At 40.4% G+C, this 20,424-nt stretch overlaps 1 protein-coding gene across 2 annotated transcripts in view; it reads left to right on the forward strand.

Annotated features, from left to right (window-relative positions):
- Positions 1-20,424, forward strand: part of LIPK (lipase family member K) — a 47,784-nt gene that overhangs the window by 19,687 nt on the left and 7,673 nt on the right. Inside the window, exons 3-9 of one of the 2 annotated variants that reach the window (XM_003810508.5) lie at positions 889-1,006; positions 5,090-5,288; positions 6,286-6,395; positions 7,617-7,753; positions 12,846-12,992; positions 15,208-15,279; positions 18,464-18,535. In XM_003810508.5, coding sequence (XP_003810556.1) covers positions 889-1,006; positions 5,090-5,288; positions 6,286-6,395; positions 7,617-7,753; positions 12,846-12,992; positions 15,208-15,279; positions 18,464-18,535 — 855 coding nt within the window. The remainder of the gene's footprint in view (positions 1-888; positions 1,007-5,089; positions 5,289-6,285; positions 6,396-7,616; positions 7,754-12,845; positions 12,993-15,207; positions 15,280-18,463; positions 18,536-20,424) is intronic. The other variant, XM_034931062.2, reaches the window with a different exon arrangement.

Raw genomic sequence — 20,424 nt, forward strand, 5'->3', positions numbered from 1 at the left:
GGAAATGGTGAGCAGGAGATGGAAAGAAATAGGCCAGTAAGGTTTGATTTTTTATTGCCCTGGCTTCCTCCCTGTGAAGTCAACTTAGACAAGCTGTCTTCCTCAATTTGGTTATCTCAGCTTAACTTTCTCCTTCGGGCTTCCAGTAACTGCTTCCTCCCCTCTTCTTTCAAGTCTGTTTGGTAATAGATCACTTGTTGTTAGCCACAGGGTACTCCACAATTCCCTGTGGTTTCCCTCATTAGATGACCATATAATTTTCATCAAAGCAAACTAGGGTGCTTTAATAATACCAGGCCACCAGGCAAAACCAGAGTGTCCTGAGCAAACAAGAATGTAGGGTCACCCCACCCAGACTTACCTATGCCTCTTAATGTAACTCCTAGAAATCACTCTTAAATTATCCTCATAGGAATATTACATGCCATCACGGCACATAGAGTGATAAACAGTAGGTGCAATTTAAAGTACTACATTGTGGCCAAGCAGGAAGGCTCACACCTATAATCCTAGCACTTTGGGAGGCTAAGGCAGGGGAACGAATGCCTTGAGCTGAGGAGTTTAAGACCAGCCTGGGCAACATGGTGAAACCCCATCTCTACAAAAACATACAAAAAATGTAGCTGGGCATTGGGGCAGGTGCCTGTAGTTCCAGCTACTTGGAAGACTGAGGTGGGAGGATAGCTTGAGCCGAGGAGGCGAAGGCTGCAGTGAGCCAAGACCACACCACTGCACTCCAGCCCAGGGAACACAGTGAGACCCGTCTCAAACAAACAAACAAGCAGACAAATAAAGTACTATGTTGTAATTCATGTGTAAAAATTAAGAGATATATTTAATTTATATATATTTAATTTAATTTATATATATTTCCTTTCCTCTTTTTAGAGCCAGATTATTTCTTACTGGGGTTATCCTTATGAAGAGTATGATGTTACAACAAAAGATGGTTATATCCTTGGAATTTATAGGATTCCACATGGAAGAGGATGCCCAGGGAGGACAGGTATTATTTATTTTGTTATGAAAGGAAAAATACTTAAAGCAGAGGTACTTAGATGTCCTGGGAGAAGTCAAGCAGTTTTTGTTCTGAAATTCTTAGCAGTCCTTTCCATTAAAGGAGAAAAATTATCACCCCCCACCTCTCTGTTTAATTTGTGTAACTTTGAAGTTTTAAGTCACTTTTATATACACTGTTTATCTGGTCACTCCTTTTCTTCATGACTTTGTCTTCCTACCAAGCAAACACAAAAACACATCGTGTTCTTACCCTAGTGATACCTCTGTCCCGTTTTGAAAATCAGAAATCTAGGGGTTATTCTTGATACCAACTCTCCCTCACCTTCTACATGCAACCTATCATCGCCATCTATCAATTTTGCCTTCTAAATTTCTCTCTAATCTGACAACTTTCAGCTTCAATAATCATTCAAATCCAGGTTTGGATATAATGTCTTCAACTACTACAATGTCTTCTCACTGGTATTAAACTATTTGTAGTCAGTTCTGGACCCAAGTCTGTGTGATTTCATGGTTTAAAGTAAATATTACCCTATTAGCTCCCACCTAGCCACAGCATCTCAGCTTGTCAAATCACCATCTAGTTTAGCCTACCTGCCTTCACTTCAGCCTCCACCATGTCCATCAGGGTGACCCAGAACTCCGCCTTCAGCAGCTGTTGGTACAGGAGCATACCCAGTGCTTGTATCAGATCCTCAAGCTTCTTCCAGGTAGGTAGCAGCTTTCTGGGTGGCCTGGGCACCAGCATGGGTCTGGGTGAGGTCTATGCTGGGGCTGGTGATATGGGAGGCATCACAATTTTCACTGTGACCCAGAGTCTGCTGAGCTCCCTAAAGGTGGAGGTGGATCCCAACATCCATGCTGTGAACACCCAGGAGAAGAAGCAGATCAAGAACCTGAACAAGTTTGCCTCCTTCATTGACAAAGTGTGGTTCCTGGAGCAGCAGAACAAGATGCTGGAGACCATGTGGAGCCTGCAGCAGCAGAAGACAGCTGGGAGAACGTGGACAATATGGAGAGCTGCACCAACAACTTTCTGCGGCAGCTGGACACATGGGACCAGAAGCTGAAGGTGGAGGTGGAGCTTGACAACATGCAGGTGCTGGTGGAGGACTTCAAGAGTAAGTACCAGGATGAGATCAACAAGCATATAGAGATGGAGAACGAATTTTCCTCATCAAGAAGGATGTGGTTAAAGCTTACATGAACAACGTAGAATAAGTAGTCTCGCCTAAAAGGGCTGCCCCAGGAGAAGAGAAGATCTGTGAGCTGCAGTCCCAGATCTCGGCCACATCTCTGGTCCTATCCCTGGACAATAGCCGAGTCCTGGACATGGATGGCATCATCTCGAGGTCTCCGCCCAGTACCAGGAGATCGCCAGCCACAGCTGGGCCAAGGCCGAGAGCATGCACCACCAGGTCGAGTATGAGGCGTTGCAGGCCTTGGCTGGGAAGGCTGAGAATGAGCTGTGTCGCAGGAAGAGGATCTTCCAGGTGAACCGAAACATCAGCCGGCTCCAGGATGAGACTGAAGGCCTCAAAGGCCAGAGAAGTCAGAGCAGCGTGGGGAGTCCGCCATTAAGGACTCAACGCTGAGCCTGCAGAGCTGGAGGCCGCCCTATAGCGGACCAAACAGGAGAGGGCGCCGTAGCTTCACCGGAACCTGGAGCTGATGAATGTCAAGCTGGCCTTGGGCATCGAGAGCGCCACCTACAGGAAGCTGCTGGAGGGCGAGGAGAGCCCGCTGGAGTCTGGGACGCAGAGCAGGTGTATGCATAGGAGGACCAGCAGTGGCTACCCAGGTGGGCTGGGCTCGGCCTCACAAGCTCTGCCCTCAGCTATGGCCTGGACTCCTTCCAGTCCAGCTTTGACTGTGGCGGGGACTCCGGCTCTTTCAGCCGCACCAGCTCCTGCAGGGCCATAGTTGTGGAGAAGATTGACCCCTGCAATGGGAAGCTGGTATCCGAGTCCTCTGATGTCCTGCCCAAGTGAATGTCCACGGCAGCACTTCTTAGTTTACCCTTCCTGTGGCTGTCCCACATCCTGCTGGGGAGGCAGCTGTGCAGGGGAGCATGGGCAACTGGAGACCCATCTGATGCTCAGCCCTAGCTCTCAGCCCACCCTACAGGGATAGTTTGCTGCCTAGGGTACACCTCTTGCCCTTGCCTCCAACTGAAAAAACAATTCTATTTTTTTTTTTTTTCTAAAATAGAGCCTCAGGTATCCTCAGGAATCTCTGCAAAAAAGACCCTATTAGTTCCTATCAGTTCTGTGCTTAAACTTCATTAAAGAGCCAATTCTAGCTCCCCGCAATGCAATGCAATCTGTAGCGGGGGGGGGGGGGGGTGGCGGGGGAAGAGCAATTCATTTCCCAGAAACTATTTGCTCTTGCTCTTGCTTTCTTCTCTCTCTTCTTAGTTCATTTTATACTTTGACATGTCGAATAACAAAACTTCTCAATATCAGAAAGACTATTTATTTAAAGAAAAACTCTAGATTTCTAAAAAGAGAAGAAGATATAATGGTGTTGCTGGCTTTACAGAGCCAATTATTTCCCAAAATAACTCCATAATTACAAATAACTTTGTAAATACTCAAGATAACTTTTAAGTCTCTCCAAACTTTTCTCTTGTCATTTCTATCACGTAGCTGCCAAAATTCATGAGACAAAAAGATGTACAATGAGAAACTCTCTTTCTAATCTGAGATCCCTGTGATTTGTCTCAGATTCAGATCAAAGAGGCCTGATGGTACTTGACTATTTAATGGTACTTAACTTTGGCAGAGTTAGTAACACCTCTTCTTTCCCTCTATTCCAAAAGGTGGAAAAATGGACATAGACTCTTAGTTCCTTGGTCCCGATGGCTGAAGGCTCTCTGAGAGTACAACTTACTCACTCTCAGGAAGCCACTCTAGTTCCAAAAGTGACCTGAGGTAGAGTCCTGAGATACCAACACAGCATCACAAACCACTTATAAAGCACAGGAAAAGCCTAGTCACTTCTTCCCTCTCTTCTTTTTCCACACTTTCTCACTTCTTTCTTTTTCCTTTCTCTTTTTTAGTTGAAATGTTCCTATTTTACATTGGGAATAGGATTTTTGTATCATATTAGCAATTTTAAACTGTAAATTTCTACTTACAACCTTGTTTTTTGCTTTCTAACAATTCAAATGAAATGAAGCAGTGCCTATAAAACTTAGCATAGTGCTTGACATCCAATGAGCAGTCAACAAATGGCATTTTAATTATTGTTTTTATTATTTTGAAAAAAATTTAAGTTTTTAATCAGATGAGTCTTGAAAAATATAATGCTATTAATATAAGTAACAGTAATAGAGCTAATATATATTTACTGTGCCAGACAGCTTTTTTTTGTTTTGTTTTGTTTTGTTTTGAGACGGAGTCTTGCTCTGTCGCCCAGGCTGGAGTGCAGTGTGGCGATCTCGGCTCACTGCAAGCTCCGCCTCCCGAGTTCACGCCATTTTCCTGCCTCAGCCTCCGGAGTAGCTGGGACTACAACGCCCGCCACCATGCCCGGCTAGTTTTTTTGTATTTTTTAGTAGAGATGGGGTTTCACTGTGTTAGCCAGGATGGCCTCGATCTCCTGACCTCGTGATCTGCCCGCCTCAGCTTCCCAAAGTGCTGAGATTATAGGCGTGAGCCACCACGCCTGGCAACCAGACAGCCTTTTACATGTTTTAGTTCTCATCGAATTCTTATAAATACCCTAGGAGATAGCATTTATTATTATTTCCCATTATACAGATAGGTTAACTGAGGCACAAAGGAGTTCATGTGTATCTAAGGGATTTTGAACTAGGGCAAACTAACTTCCACACTTACATAATACAATACATTGTATATAATCCCTTACAAATGAGAAAACAAGACAGAGAACTTAAATAACTTACCCAAGTAAGTAGCTCAGAAGGGACTAGATCCCAGGTTTGCCTGGCATCAAATTTTATCTCTTAACCTTTCTTTTATACTACAGAAATTCAGGAATGAGATTTTTCTTGTACACACTGAGAAAGTTCAAATATGAAATTCTTGTTGCCTGTGTTTTGCAGCTCCAAAGCCTGCTGTGTATTTGCAGCATGGCTTAATTGCATCTGCCAGTAACTGGATTTGCAACCTGCCCAACAACAGTTTGGCTTTCCTTCTGGCAGATAGTGGTTATGACGTGTGGTTGGGGAACAGCCGAGGAAACACTTGGTCCAGAAAACACCTTAAATTGTCACCGAAATCACCAGAATACTGGGCCTTCAGGTAAAGAGCAACCTATTAATGAATAAAGTGTGTACTTTCCTCATGCATATGTATGAACACCTAGTGATTTTTTTCCTGTTTTGTGTCCAAATGCACCCAACGGAATCCACTAGAAGGAAACAAACCTTTCTTTCTCTACCCAAACTTTCTTCACAGGCTCTAAAGAACTGTCATTATTATTGCATGGCTGTTTTAGAACTCCTGCCTCCGTCCTGGTGTCTGCGTGTGAGTGAGTGTGTGTGTGTATGTTCTGGGGGAAGTAAGAAGAAAGCCTGATTACAGAATAGCTAAGCAACAGTGCTGCCAGCAGCAGCGCCTGAGGGTGCTGTCTACTTCAGAAGCCACGCCTACCCGGTCACAGGAGCAAACTGATGCACTGGCATGGGAGCTAAGAACCATGCCTTGGAGGTCATGAAAATCCTATGTTCCTTGGCCTCGTTGCCTGCCTTCTTTCTGGAAACCATTGGCATTTCCTAATTCTATGCCATAGTCCATTGCACCCTTGCAAATGACTAGAAAATTCCCTAGGTAAGTATTTCTTAAACTATACACAGGATCAGAAGTAACTGAGGTCATTGTTAAATATGCAGATTACTGGGTCTCTTCCCAGGAAATTCTGATTCAGTCAGTCTGGGCTGAGGTCTGCAAATCTGTTTGCTTTATTATTCTCTCCTTTAGATAAGCATTCCAGGTAATTGCTCTTTTCAGAGGAGCTTGGTAAATCTGTTATAGAATTAAGTGAATATGACTAGCCTTGCAAGAAAAGCATCAGTAGGCCTCGACAAATCAAATTTTTCTGATTTCAGTTTCTTAAAAATGTTGACTTGCAATCAAGTTGACACCCTTAAAAGTTGCATAGATGCCTAATATCATATATCGACACTAGTCTTATATTTAATAAAAATCAAAGTATTTATGTCTTCACTGAACGTGTTTAAATGTTCTAGGCCTAACAATGAGATGACTTTTCTAATTTGTTATTCCTTCTTTTTGATAGTTTGGATGAGATGGCTAAATATGACCTTCCAGCCACAATCAATTTTATCATAGAGAAAACTGGACAGAAGCGACTCTACTACGTGGGCCACTCACAAGGCACCACCATAGGTGTGTTCGGGGCAGATGTGATCAGAGAATGTCAGGGGCTCTTCTTCCATATTCATGGAACGGGGTCAGTATTTCTTCCCTCTGTGCTTGGGGCTTGAACTGGGAAACCATTTCCTCTGGCTAATTTCCGTAGTGTAAATAAAATAAGAATGACAATAGGGAATTTTCCCTCAATACTAAATTTGGAGGTTGATACATAAGCCTGAAAGAGGAAGAATTATTCATTTGTGCCCCCAACAAACATTTGTCAGACACTGTTATATGCTGAGGAAGCAGAGATAAATATGGTATTCATTCTTTCCTTGAAGATCTCACAGTCTAGTGAGGGACACTAGAAAGAAAGCAGAGATTACAAAACTCAGCGATTATATGCTACAATCAGTATGACTTTTAGTTGCCAGGGAGGCATTGGAGTAGGCCAGATGTGGCAGGGCTATGTTGGCAGTGTTGTGAGGCCCATTTGTCCCCTTACTGTTCTCACTTTGGCTACAGGCCTCAACAATATCAACAGGATTTCCACCAGTCTGTTTTCTATATCTTAATTCTTAAAATCAGAATTCTGGTGTAAAGTAGGTCTTCACATACTTGTACTTGTACTGTATCACACATCTTACATACATTCTCTCATTGGACTGAGACGCAAACATCTAAAACCACTATCATCCATGCTACACAAATGGTTGAAGTGAGGAATCCGTTCTAATGGTGATATTCCCAAGTAACATCTTACATTTCATATATTTAATAAAGATTATAGACACAAAGGTTATAAAGGTAAACACATGTAACTTACATACATTTTACTTTTATAAATGTATAAATCCTATAAAGATTTTACCATCCACATTTACAGACTGAGAAAACCAAGACTCACACAGGGGAGGTCACATAGCTAGTAAATAGGAAGCCAAAATTACAGCTTCCTGTAATTTTGTCTGATACCACGACTATGGTCAAGCTGGAATGGGCTTTGGAGTTTACCTAGACATGCCCCACAGTAGATGTTGGAACCCTCCCTCCTTGCACTCCCCAGGGACAGGAAACACTTTATTCTGAATTATCCAATTCCACCCTTGAGAAATTGAGAAATTCTTCTCTACAAATGGCTATAATTCTATGTTGTTTTTTGTTTTGTTTTTAATATGGCTACATTTACTACAACTTAAAATGAACAAATAATTATCTGAAAACTATGAACTATACTGTCTTCTTCCATTTCAGCTTTTATAGCATTTTCTACAAACCCAGAACTGGCTAAAAAGATTAAGATATTTTTTGCACTGGCTCCAGTTGTCACAGTTAAATACACCCAAAGTCCTATGAAAAAACTAACAACCCTTTCCAGGCAAGTAGTTAAGGTATGTGACTTCCCAAGTTTTAATCTGAAATAACTAAAAGTAGCTCTATTTCCATTGATTTCAACAGAAGACCAATGACATTTTACAAACTTCTGAGAAAATAATAGGTATTCAAGATATCCATGTAAGTTCACTGATGATGTATGCAATCTTATTAGCAGAGTTCAGGGAACTCCCCCTGTTGCTAATCTGCCCTACTTTCTTCATCTATGTCTAGAAACGTGTCTGCTGCGCCATTCCTCAACCACAGATAGAGAGAACTTATTTGATTGATTGGTTTGTTGAATTTAGTAGATTGAATTTTTCTAGTGATCCCTAATTTTTTAGGGGCAGTGGTGGTTGAGTTCACAGCATGGAATCAGATGGTGTGTGTTTGAATGTTATTTCTATGATTTGCAGGCTGGGTAAATTTGGTCAAGACCTTAAGTTCTCTTCATCTGTAATGTGGGGATAATAATAGTTCTTACTCATAGGGCTACCCTGAGGACTAAGTAAATTAATACAGCATATCCTCTAAAACAATGTATTGCATATTGTAAACCTTTAATAAATGTTAACAATTGTTTTTGTTATCATTAGTTTTATAGAATGTACCGTCCTCCATCACTAAATGCCCAACCTTGTTTCATCTCCTGACACTTTACAGGCTGTCATTTTGACAATTCCCAAAACCCAGGCAAAACTCTAGGCCTCCTAATCTCCTCTAGTTGACAGCTAACTAATCTGATCATTTATCTAGTCCAGGTAAATTGCATTGCATGGGTTGGTGTGTTTTCTTCTTGTATTTTAACATGGGCTTCTCTGATGGTAATAACTCCCATGGTGGTGATTGCACGGTTCAGTGATTTCAATGAGAGCAGATGAAAGTGAAACAATTCTGACAGAAGCCTGAAGATTTACCGAAGATTCTTGTTGTTGAGAGCTAAGCAAATTAGCCTATGGTGATTGAAGTTCATATCTATACATCCCAGAAAGACAGGTAGCAGAAAAACCACCTGAAAACAACAAAACATGCTTACATTGCCTGTTGGTACTTGGGCCTCTTATACCATTGAGATTTCACTCTGGCCTGCTCCTACTATTAAGTAAACAATGTCAGACTTTTTGCTTAATTATTTCAGTATTCCCACACAATTAAGAGATATTTTGGGGTGGTGAGATCTTTCCATTCCTCTTCATTTGCACAGCTCTCTTCAAACTTCTGCATACCCTGACGTGTGTAGGATGTGGTGCAATTCAAGTTAATTCAGCCAAAAGATATCTAGGAGCTACTACTTCAAGGCCCTGGCATTAGGAAACAGCTATGTCTACAAGGAAACTTTTAAGCTTGTTGGTATGAGTAAAAAATAGGGTGTATGTGAGAGTAGAATGGGATTCAACTAAGGAGGTATTAGGGGGCAATGGAAGGAAGTAGTGTCATGTCTAGGAGTTTAGACTTTGTTCTGTTAATGAAGGGAGGCCATTGAAGAATATTAAATAGAAAAGTGGCTTGATCAAATCTGTAACTTTAGAATGATTGCCCTTTCTAAATTATAACTCCAATAGAGGAACTATAGTACCAATAGAAGAACTGCCACATATGACCTACTAATTCCTAGTAGAAATTCCAGTATTATAATGACAGAGTAAAAACATTGCTAGGCAAACTCAGAGAAAAGAAAAATACTGCTAGCTGTTGGAATCACAAAATACTTTTTGGATAAGATGGCATTTTAGTTTGGGCTTAAGGATATGATTTCATTATAAAGTGTGGTATAGAAAGGCTTTGTGAAACAAGAGAGAAACATGAGCAACATTGAAGTGGTGAAGCTCAGGCCACGGAGAACCACACATAACTCACTTTACTGGAGATTTATATTAGTATTTGTGAAGGAGAGTATGAGAAATCATGTTGGAAATGTAGAGGCAGATGATAAAGGGATTTGAGTGCCAAATTAATGAATTTGGAATGTATTATATAAGTAATTGGGGAGCATGGAAATATTTGCACAGAGGAATGACACGCATAATGCCCCTTTTTAGAAAGATTCCCCTGGGAACCAAATGTAAGCAGATGAGGGTAAAGGACATCAAGAAGGGTGAAAGATTAGGAGAATCATTATGGAGTTATTGTTAACACATCAGCTGATAGATGTTGGGGATTGGACAAGAGTTGTGCACAGATGAGAAGAATGATTATGGGGTTATTGTTAACACATCAGCTGATAGATATTGGGGATTGGAACAAGAGTTGTGCAACAAAAAATAATCTGTAAGATATGACAATGAAATGATAGACAACGTTTAGGTATATTTTTGACTTTTTGAGGAACAGGCTTTCTTTCTCCTCTCCTCTCCCATCAGCCAGATGCTCGCAGGCATGCTTGGTGAAAGGCTTCCTTTTTTATGGGAGCTTCTGGACTGAGACAACCTTTTTTCTCTCTCTGATTAGCACTTCCTTTTCATTGATGCTGCCATTTCTTTCAATTGCTCCATTTCTATTACATTCAACTCAGTTCATGAGAGTTGAACTGAATTGAGTATAAAGCATAAAGACTTAAGTCAGACAGAACTGGGTTCACATTCTGCCCCTGCCTCCTGCCTATTGTAACCTTGGACAAGTTATTTAACCATGCTAAGCCTCAATTTTCACATTGATAGAATGAGTAGAGTTCGTCAAGTTGAGAAATTCATTCATCCATTCCCCCTTCCTCACCTCCCATTTTGCCCCTGGACATTTATGCGTTTGTGTTCTTGTCATTCTACTTTCTTTCTGACCTATAGATTGCTTTGATCCTTTGCTTTTGACGTGTCTCTACAACATTAAAGATTGTTAGTACTGTCTCCATTTCTTAAAAGAAGAACTTGAGGCTCAGAGAGCCTAAGCAGCCTGTCCCCAGTCACCCAGCTAATGGACGGCAGAGCGAGAATTTGAACCCAGATCTGACCAGGCAACCCATGGTCAACAGTCTTTTTTATAGGTGGAAAAAAAAGTCTTTTTCCACTTTTTCAATGCCAACCTGAAGAAGTTAGTGAACAAGGGTGACCAGCTCAGTGGGTTGTTGAGGACTGAATCCAGCCCATGTTCTGCTTGGCAAGCCATATGCCCTGGCATGGGGCCATGTTGCCAGAAAGAGGGGTGCCTTTTCTAATTCTCACACATACCAAAAGAGCTACTAGAAGGAGCCTGGCTCCCTGCTGTTATGTGACAAATATGCCTCCTCCAGAGCCAACTTGGAATTATATCTACAAGTTGGCATGTTTGCTACTCTGTATATAGGTGCTATACTGCTGGCTGGCCTGCATTAATATCCTCTCTTTTAGCTTAGGGTAAAGGAGAAATTATTCACCTTTGAGTAAATGCATAGTAATTTTGCTGAGTCACAGGATATTGAGGTAGAATGGAGTCAGAGAATGTCCTGCTAATTTACTCCGTATTTGGGAAAGCTAACTCCAGGTTTCAGAACAGAGATTATCTTGTATAGTCAGATATAATCTTTATTTAATGGAATATTTGATATTCCATGGAATATTAATGGAATAAAAGAAGTACCAAGATTTCATACTCCTCTTCCTGTCCAAGAGAGGAAGAGAGGGATGGAGGCAGGGAAAAAAGAAGGGAAGGAGGGAGAGGGAGAGGGAGAGGGAGAGAAGACAGAAGGAAGAGGAGGAGGAAGAAGAGGAGGAAGAAGAAAAAGGGAAGGGAAAGGAAGGACAACAATATGTTAAACTAGTTCAAACCATACTTCTCAATTCTTTAGGTCTGGAAAGTAATAATAAGCCTTGTACATATTATCTGATTGATTCCAGACTCTTCATTTTATCTCAATCACTAGGACACTTAGATAATACCCTAGATAATTAAACTTGCCAAATTGTAATTCTTCCAGTGTAAATGTCCCCATAATAATTTAATAATAGTAGCAGCATACACTCATAAAATGAGCTTCTCTTTTAAAATAATGTTGACATTTACTTCATGTTTTTAAGTGTGACAATTTAAATAGATTGTCACACAAATAAATAATTAAAGTAAAAGGCAGGATCTGACTTTAACCGGTAAACAAATTTATGTTTTATTTATCAATAACTTGCTTTACTTATCAATCCATGCTTGGCAAAACAAATCCATGTGAAAGAAAATAGCCAGTTCATAAAATAATCAACAATTAAAATACGCTGTTAAGAAACAGGTGACATCTACCATAATGGATTCTTGGTTCTCTGTTCTGAAACCTGGAGTTGGCTTTCCCAAATACGGAGTAAAGATCTTAAAGTGAATTAGATCTTAAATGAATAAATGCTAGTTATTACTGTTCTTTAGTTGTAATTTCTGGTTAATAAAGAATTCTAGAAGAAATGTGTGTTTATTTTTACTGTAAATAGGTGTTTCCAAAGTTTTAAGAACTAAAAAATGTCTTTTTACCTTTATATCTAGTTTATTATGCCAAGATTATAAAACTAGTAGCTGTGAAGCAAAGAAACTCACTTGCAACACTGCCTGAAATTCCACTAGTAAAGATTCATTTATGTGGGTTAAGCTTTTGTCATAGAAAGAATTCATTGAAGGATTCTGGAAGGAATGGCTCAAGTCTGTATTAGTCACTAATTATGATAGTAATAATAATTACATTAATTTATACTTTAATTAAATAATACTTTGCATGTGCGCTAGATGCTAGGAACTGCACTAATTGTCTTTTAAACATGACCTACTAACTTCACAACAGCCCTACCCATTAGAAAATTTTTCCATTTTATAGATGAGAAAATTCATAATAACAGAAATTTAAAACTCTCCTAAGGTATAGAACGTGTTTGAATCCAGAATGAAACACATGTATGCCTCACTCCAAAGTCTTACTAATTTCCTGTGGGAACTAGTTTCTCAAGGGGCATTCTAAAAACCACCCCAATTAAAGATTTTTGGGAAAAGCCATTAAGAGGTGCATTGGAAGGATTACAAAGCTAATAACAAGCCTCATGATTTCACTAAGGACCAACACTGAGCAGATGTCACCTAATACTGTGCAGTCCTTCTTTGAACTATCTCTTTCTCCACTTTTGATATCCACGCCTGTAAGATTTGATGGTGTTTTAAATTATCTTGTAGGTGTTGTTTGGTGACAAAATGTTCCACCCTCATACATTGTTTGACCAATTCATTGCCACCAAAGTATGCAATCGAAAGCTATTCCGTCATATTTGCAGCAACTTCCTATTTACTCTGAGTGGATTTGATCCGCAAAACTTAAATATGGTAGGTGTAAGTAATTGGGTCTGGGAAAACATTTGTTTTGTTGCACAGAGGTGATGAAAGTTATTCTGGATTGTATGGCAACTGCAATTCAAGGTTTCCTTTTTGCATTTGGAATGTAATTACTACATTCATGGCTTCCAATGAGGGTTGAGAGTCCACTTGCTTTCATAGGAGGATTTGAGAAGAAAGCTTTTCTGCCAACAATTCTCATCTCTTCTTACCCGAAACGTCCTTCGCTTAGATAAAGGCTATGGTTTTGATATTTATCTTGCTGTGCCTACGCCTTATGTCAGACCCACTGAAGTAGAATCTCAGGGGGTGAGTCCAGACATTTGCATTTTTATTTGTTTACCAATTTTCCACTTTCACAGTTGATTTGGAAAGTTATTTTGTGAACAACTTACTTCCTTAACCCAAAAGGATAAAAGGAGGCATGGTTCTTCAACAACAGCTACAAATTTATTGTTCAAGGGGTACTGAGAGGGATCAGTGTCAGGGTTCTTGTCGAGTAATTTCTAATTTAACTGAGATCCTTTCCATGATGACCCAAGGAGTTGGGGAAGGGAGGAGGGAAAGAGAGGAGTTGTGTTTGAAACCAGAAGTAGGATAAGGCTGAAGTTGGTCTCCACCTCTCTCACAAACTTCTGCCCAGAGCCTACTCTCCCAGTCAGTAGAAAGCACTGATTAAAATTTTTCTTGCTTTCAGGCAAGATTTATAAAAGGCTTTTTATGCAAAACATGTCTTAGCCATTGCCTTTCTATGTTCCTCTCTCACTTTCTCAGTGTACAATGGAAACTATGCTTCCTATCACTTAGATGCAAGGATATATGTAGGTGAGAGCATATCATGCAGGCAGAGCTGAGTAAAAAGACCTTGAAGCAAACACAAAAGAGTGTATTTTAAAAGCACCCTCTCAGCATAGCCTAAGAGTTTGCTAAAGAAAGACATCACAAAATAACACCCTTGAGTATTCATTGGCCCTTGTTGTCCGTATGGACACCTTTTGTCAGATCACCTTTTGTCTTTCTGCCAAAAAGCAAAACTTACAGAATATTACAGCACCTTCAAGGACATTTGTTTCAAAGAACCATAGCCAGGGGTACATAAGTAATATTGGTGGAACTTTGAAAAAATACACATGTCCAGAACTCAACCTTTGAGATTTTGATTTTTATTCAGTACATTTGGATAGCTTATAAGTAGGTTAAAATATTTTTAAAGCCCTAAGATGTTTCTGATGCTTACTTTGGTGGAAAATAACTCTTTTAATTTAAAAAATAGTGCAATTGAAAATATGAGAGAATCAAGAGTTTTTGTGTGTGTTTTGTTTTTGTTTTTGTTCTTGTGTGTGTTTGTGGTTGTTTATCCATAAGATATCTAAATATACCGACTGAATTAATTCTGTTACACAAAATTTCAGAGTCCTGTAGAATATTTATCACATTTTAAAATTCAGAAAACGAACGTCAACATTCAGATCTATTCTTAGTGTCTTAGGGCCAACAGCTCTCTTTGAATGTCCTTTGGGACTTAACACGGGGTGAAGGAGAAGATCACTGGGGTTTTTATCCTTTAATCTCCTATACCCTTGAACCTATGGGAGTTGAGTCTGGAAAAAGATAGATTTCCTTTTGTCTTTGCCCAGTGGGATGCCCTCTGTAGGCTTTCTGAAGACACTGCTGAGGACAGGACAGAGCTGGTGGAGGAAAAAGTTCTTCAAAGATGGGCTTTTTTGGTTAATATGTCTTCAGATTATATGGTACATGTTTTTTCCTTAAAGAAAGGGAAAAGAGGCCGGGTGCGGTGGCTCACACCTGTAATCCCAGCACTTTGGGAAGCTGAGGCAGGCGGATCACAAGGTCAGGAGAGCGAGACCATCCTGGCTGACACAGTGAAACCCTGTCTCTACAAAAAGTACAAACACAAAATTAGCCAGGCGTGGTGGTGCGCACCTGTAGTCCTAGCTACTCGGGAGGCTAAGGCAGGAGAATGGAACCCAGGAGGTGGAGCCTGCAGTGAGCTGAGATCGCACCCCTGCACTCCAGCCTGGGTGACAGAGCGAGACTCCATCTCAAAAATAAAAATAAAAATAAAAATAAAAAAAAGAAAGAAAGGGAAAAGAGGAAAAGAAGAAACTTTTTAAATTTCTCTCAAATGTTTACTTGTGGTATGATGATATGATTAGCCTCTAGATGAGAAGTAATCTCTTTGCAGAGTCGCTTGGATGTTTATTTGTCACACAATCCTGCGGGAACATCTGTTCAGAATATGCTGCACTGGGCTCAGGTGAGTGCTTCTTATTCCTGCTTGATGCACACATATCTCTGCAAGACCCTCAAGAAGTGCTCTCAGAGAGCTCACTGCAGGGTTCTGCTGGCACCTGCCACTGTCACATTGATGTTTTTGGAATCAGCATCAACTTCATTTTTATTTACTTCATTCCCATTTCTTCTCCTTGTCCTCAGTGTCTGGGTTTTGAGCATGGTTCTCAGATATTCTGACTGGGTTCTGATCCTTAGATGATTCCAAACTGCATTTTAAGGGAAGGCTTTTATTTCCTCTTTCAGAAAGTCATCAGCTCTAATAGAACTTTATATAAAATGATGCATCTTATTCCAGAAAGAGCTGTTCATCCTCCAATCAATATATGGGGCATTTCAGAATGTGGAAATGATGCTTTATTCAGAGCAGATTGAATGCTAGGGAAGAATTAAAATGGATTTATGGCTTATGTTTTTACCCTCAGCTGAAGTTTTATTTGTTTTATTTTATTACTCAATATACAGAAAGCTCAGAGATAAGTCTAATCCAATTGGTGTGGCTTTCTGAGCCTTGTGTGTGTGTGTGTGTGTCTTTGTGTGTGCATGCGCACACACATGCATGCACATTCATTTGTTTATTATGTAATATGTGCCTATATTCTTGGCTGGTGGCTCAGTCACAACCCCTTTTGAAAAGTGAACAAAATATACATAGTTCTATGACGGGGAAAGGGGTGGTGTCTTCTTAAAGGTTTAATATATCTGAGACCCCCCCCAGCCAGGAATTTGCATTTTAATATATATCCTACTAAATTTGCTCCCTGTTTTAGAGAATCGCTACTATAGATAGCCTGAAATACTAGGTGAGGATTTCCAAAATACTTAGAAGAGTTTGACCCCAGGAGATAAGGCTTCAAGTTCCTCTACGAAGAAAGATGTTCAGGATATAGGGCTTCCTACTGATGAGGAGACAGATAGGTCCTCTTATGAGCATGGCCTTCCCAGGTACTACACATTTAACTTCACAGTTATTGAGCACTTAATATATGCTCTTCTTGCTGCTCATACATATGATTTTATTCAGTCTCACTGAATTATTATAACAATTTTTTAGTAAAGGCATTGATATCCCCCCACTCTACAAATGTCATAGCATATTCTTTTATTTATTTATTTTTTAAGACAGTGTCTCAAAAAAAAGCAGGCAGTGGTACAATCATGTTACCCAGGCTGAAGTACAGTGGTAGAATCATGGCTCACTGTAGCCTTGACATCCTGGGTTTAAGCAATCCTCCCATCTCAGCTTCCTGAGTAGCTGGCACCATAGGCATGCACCACCATGCCCAGATAACGTTTGTTTCCTTTTACAAAGATGAGGTCTTGTTTTGTTGCCCGGGCTGGTCTTGGACTGCTGGACTCAAGTAATCCTCCCACCTCAGCCTACCAGAGTGCTGGGATTACAGGCGTGAGCACTGCGCATGGCTGCCTATTCCTTATACATTTTACAATTGACTTCTCTTAAGAAAAACTTTTCCCCTTTGACAGAGAGTCCTCTTCAGGATAGAAATAAGTGGGGATGGTGGGGGGCATGGTGAATATTTGGTTATAAGTTACATAGGCAGCTAAGGCAAGAGTGATGATCATGATGATGGGAGTAATACTAGTGAAAAAAAGCTGTTTGTTGGGTATTATTAGGTGCTACATGCTTTATAGGTGTTACGATAATCTTCACAATCCTAAGAAAGAATGTTACTATCATTCTCATTTCACAAATATCATGCCTTGAATCACAGATTCAGTAGTCTATTAAGCCTGGATACAATCAAGGTATATTAGTGTCTTTCACACTACTATAAAGAGCTACCTGAGACTGGATAATTTATGAAGACAAGTGTTTTAACAGACTCACAGCTCCACAGGCTGTACAGGAAGCATGGCTAGGAGGCCTCAAGAAACTTACAATCAATCACCGTGGAAAGTGAAGGGGAAGCAAGCATGTCTTACCACGGTGGAGCAGGAGAGAGAGAGCACAAAGTGGGAAGTGCCACACACTTTCAAACAACCAGATCTTGTGAGAACTCACTCACTATCAGGAGAACAGCAAAGGGGAAGTCCGCCCCCATGATTCAGTCACCTCCCACCAGGCCCCTCACCTGACAACTGTGGTTACAATTAGAGATGAGATTTGGGTGGGGACACAGAGCCAAACCAAATCATCAGATTTGATCCTAGAGCCCAAGTTCCTAAGTAGTACGTCCTATTGCCTCTCATTTCTAAAAGCTTGCAGAATTTCAACAGCAGCAGACTGCTGCCTCTCTGAATATAAATCATGATGAGAATAATTTTAAACTAAAAATCAGGACTAAATTGGTAAGTGGGAAAAATATCTGAGATTCAAGCTAAGAAAGAAAAACACAGAATAGTCTGAGAATAATTTAATGAAGTGCTTCACATAAATGTCAAAACTATCTGCCTCATCAATCCTATATGGGTGGCAAATAACAGAAAAATGAAATGCTGCATATATGCATGACCTTATATTCTAATATTTGAAGTTTCAATACCAAAATGCAAAAGTAGTCATGCACAGTGTCTCAGTCAGCCCATGGCTACATTATGCACATCACAGCAGGTGGCTTGACCCCACATACGGGAGGCAGAGAGCAGCCATGTACCTTACACAGAACTGCGGAAGCTCAGTGGGTGAATATTTCTTTTAATAGTAAAAAAAAAAAGTTTAAGGATAGGGAATATAATCATAACAGTTTAGACCACATCATGAGGATAAGGTACAAAGTTGTATAATAACAATAGCAGTAATTTTTAAATGTAAGAAATGTATAGCTAATGCCTTTTTAAAAAAATTATTAAAATTCCTGAAGCAAAGATATTCAAGAATCATTCAATTCCGCATCTTTAAAAAATATTTCTGTGTGTAACATGGTAACATTTAAAGGCACTGGATTTAAATGAAAAATCTGAGGATTTTCACTGGAAAGATACAGGAATGAGTAAAAGATTGTACCAATTCTGTGAATTACGATAAGATTTATCATTTTTATTACGTATTTTCTTAATCTTTATTGAAATTTCGCTTATGTTTCTAAAGACTGGGGCATAATGCTAATCTTCTTTGTATATTTCTTCTGTACTGTCTTTAAATGTACACTATTTTCTTATATTATTTTAACGTGCTTATTTTATTTTAGGCTGTTAATTCTGGCCAGCTCCAAGCTTTTGATTGGGGAAACTCTGATCAGAACATGATGCATTTCCACCAGGTACAAAAATAATCCTCATAATCAGTTCCATGCTGCAAATGAACTAACAAAAATAGTGTCTACTCATGAAGCACCTGCCACTTCCATTTAACCACACTGGATATTGCTTATTGCTGTTCTCACAGGCTGCTTATTGGGTTCTTGCCATATGCCATATCATTATTTCTAATTCTTACAAGGACCTTGCAAGGTAAATATTATTATCCCTATTTTTTTCAGAGGTTCAGAGGGGGTAGGTAAATTACCAGAGTTATTCAGCTAGTAAACAACCAGAGACAGGGGCTCAAGATGGTCAACTGGATACAGCCAGGAAGAGTTTCTCCCATTAAGAGACAAGACCATCAAGAAGATTGGAACACTCTGAGCAGATCTTCAGAAGAAAGGCATTGAGAGTGAATGGAGGTAGGATGTGGAGCCTGGGCTAGAGGGAGGATTCTGGGAAGCCTGAACGGGGTTGCTGAGCACCAGGACTCACTTCAGGCCCTGAGTAGCTCCTGGGGAAGAGGTGAGTTAAATAGGAGTGCAATGGCCCATTCTTACTATGGACCTACCTGTAGGACACCCCACAACCCTCATAGACATTTGAGCTAGTAGGCAGAGCTGTTTGGGGAGTTGGCAGGGACAGGACTCTTGCCTGTGCAAAGCCCAAAGGGTTTGGTGCAGGAACGGTTGCAGTGAAGTATGGCCAGGGACATCCATTCCCTAAGGCTCGACAAGCACCTCTAGGTAGCGCTGGCCTTTGTTGACTGTTGAACCTGAACAGAACAGGGCTGTCTTACCCATGGAACAGGGCCAGTGTAATCTGAGCACATCCCTGTCTGCTGGCCTTTCTCAGGGTTCCTGCCTGGCTGCACCCGCTTGCAGCACAGCCTCACATGCCCAACCAGAGTGCCTCCCTGTGGTCACTGCCATACCTCCTTCACTGGCAGATTCTGCCTAGGCATAGGACAGCTTTTGCAGATGGGTCCCTACCAGTGTGAACATACTTGCAGCCTCCCTTGACTGCTTTGCAAGCATGCGTGTGTGCAAACCTTGCCACCACCACCACGATGAAGTGCTTTTGCCCCACCTCCCATCAGAGTGTTGTTGCCAGTATATGAGGAACATCTCAGCCTCTCCAGTGCAGCAGTGGCCAGAGAACAAAGCTTTGCACATGGTCCCACCTACCAAGGTTATAGCACCCAGCCCAGGAGTGCTGAGCTGAGCCCTGGTACCCTGAAGTCATCCAGAAATGAAGCCAGTCAACTAAACACAACTTATATCACAGTCATATTCTCAAGGGCTTCAAAGAATATAAAAGCAAAAAGCCTCATCCAAAGGACAGCAACTTCAAAGATTAAAGGAATATCAGCCAAAACAGTTGAGAAGGAATCAGTGCAAGAACTCTGGACATTTGAAAAGGCAAATGACCTCTAAATGACCACACTAACTCTCCAGCAATTGTTCTTAACCAGATTGAAATGACTGAAATGACAGATACACAGTTCAGAATCTGGACGGCAACAGAGATCATTGAAATTCAGGAGAAAGTTGAAACTCAGTCCAAGGAATCTAAGGAATCCAGTAAAATAATTTAAGAGCTGAAAGATGAAATAGCCATTTTAAGAAATAACAAAATTGATCTGATAGAGCTGGGAAACTCACTATAAGAATTTCATAATATAACCAGAAGTATTAATAGCAGAATAGACCAAGCTTAGGAAAAAATCTCAGAGATTGAAGACTGGTTATTTCAGTGAACCCAGTCAGACAAAAATAAAGAAAAAAGAATTTGAAAAATGAACAAAATCTGCAGAAAATATAGGATTATGTAAAGACACCAAACCTACAGCTCTCTGGCATTCCTGAAAGAGAGGAAGAGAGAGGAAGTAACTTGGAAAACATATTTG

The sequence above is a fragment of the Pan paniscus genome, chromosome 8 (genome assembly GCF_029289425.2).
Source record: "Pan paniscus chromosome 8, NHGRI_mPanPan1-v2.0_pri, whole genome shotgun sequence".
NCBI classification, from domain to species: domain Eukaryota; kingdom Metazoa; phylum Chordata; class Mammalia; order Primates; family Hominidae; genus Pan; species Pan paniscus.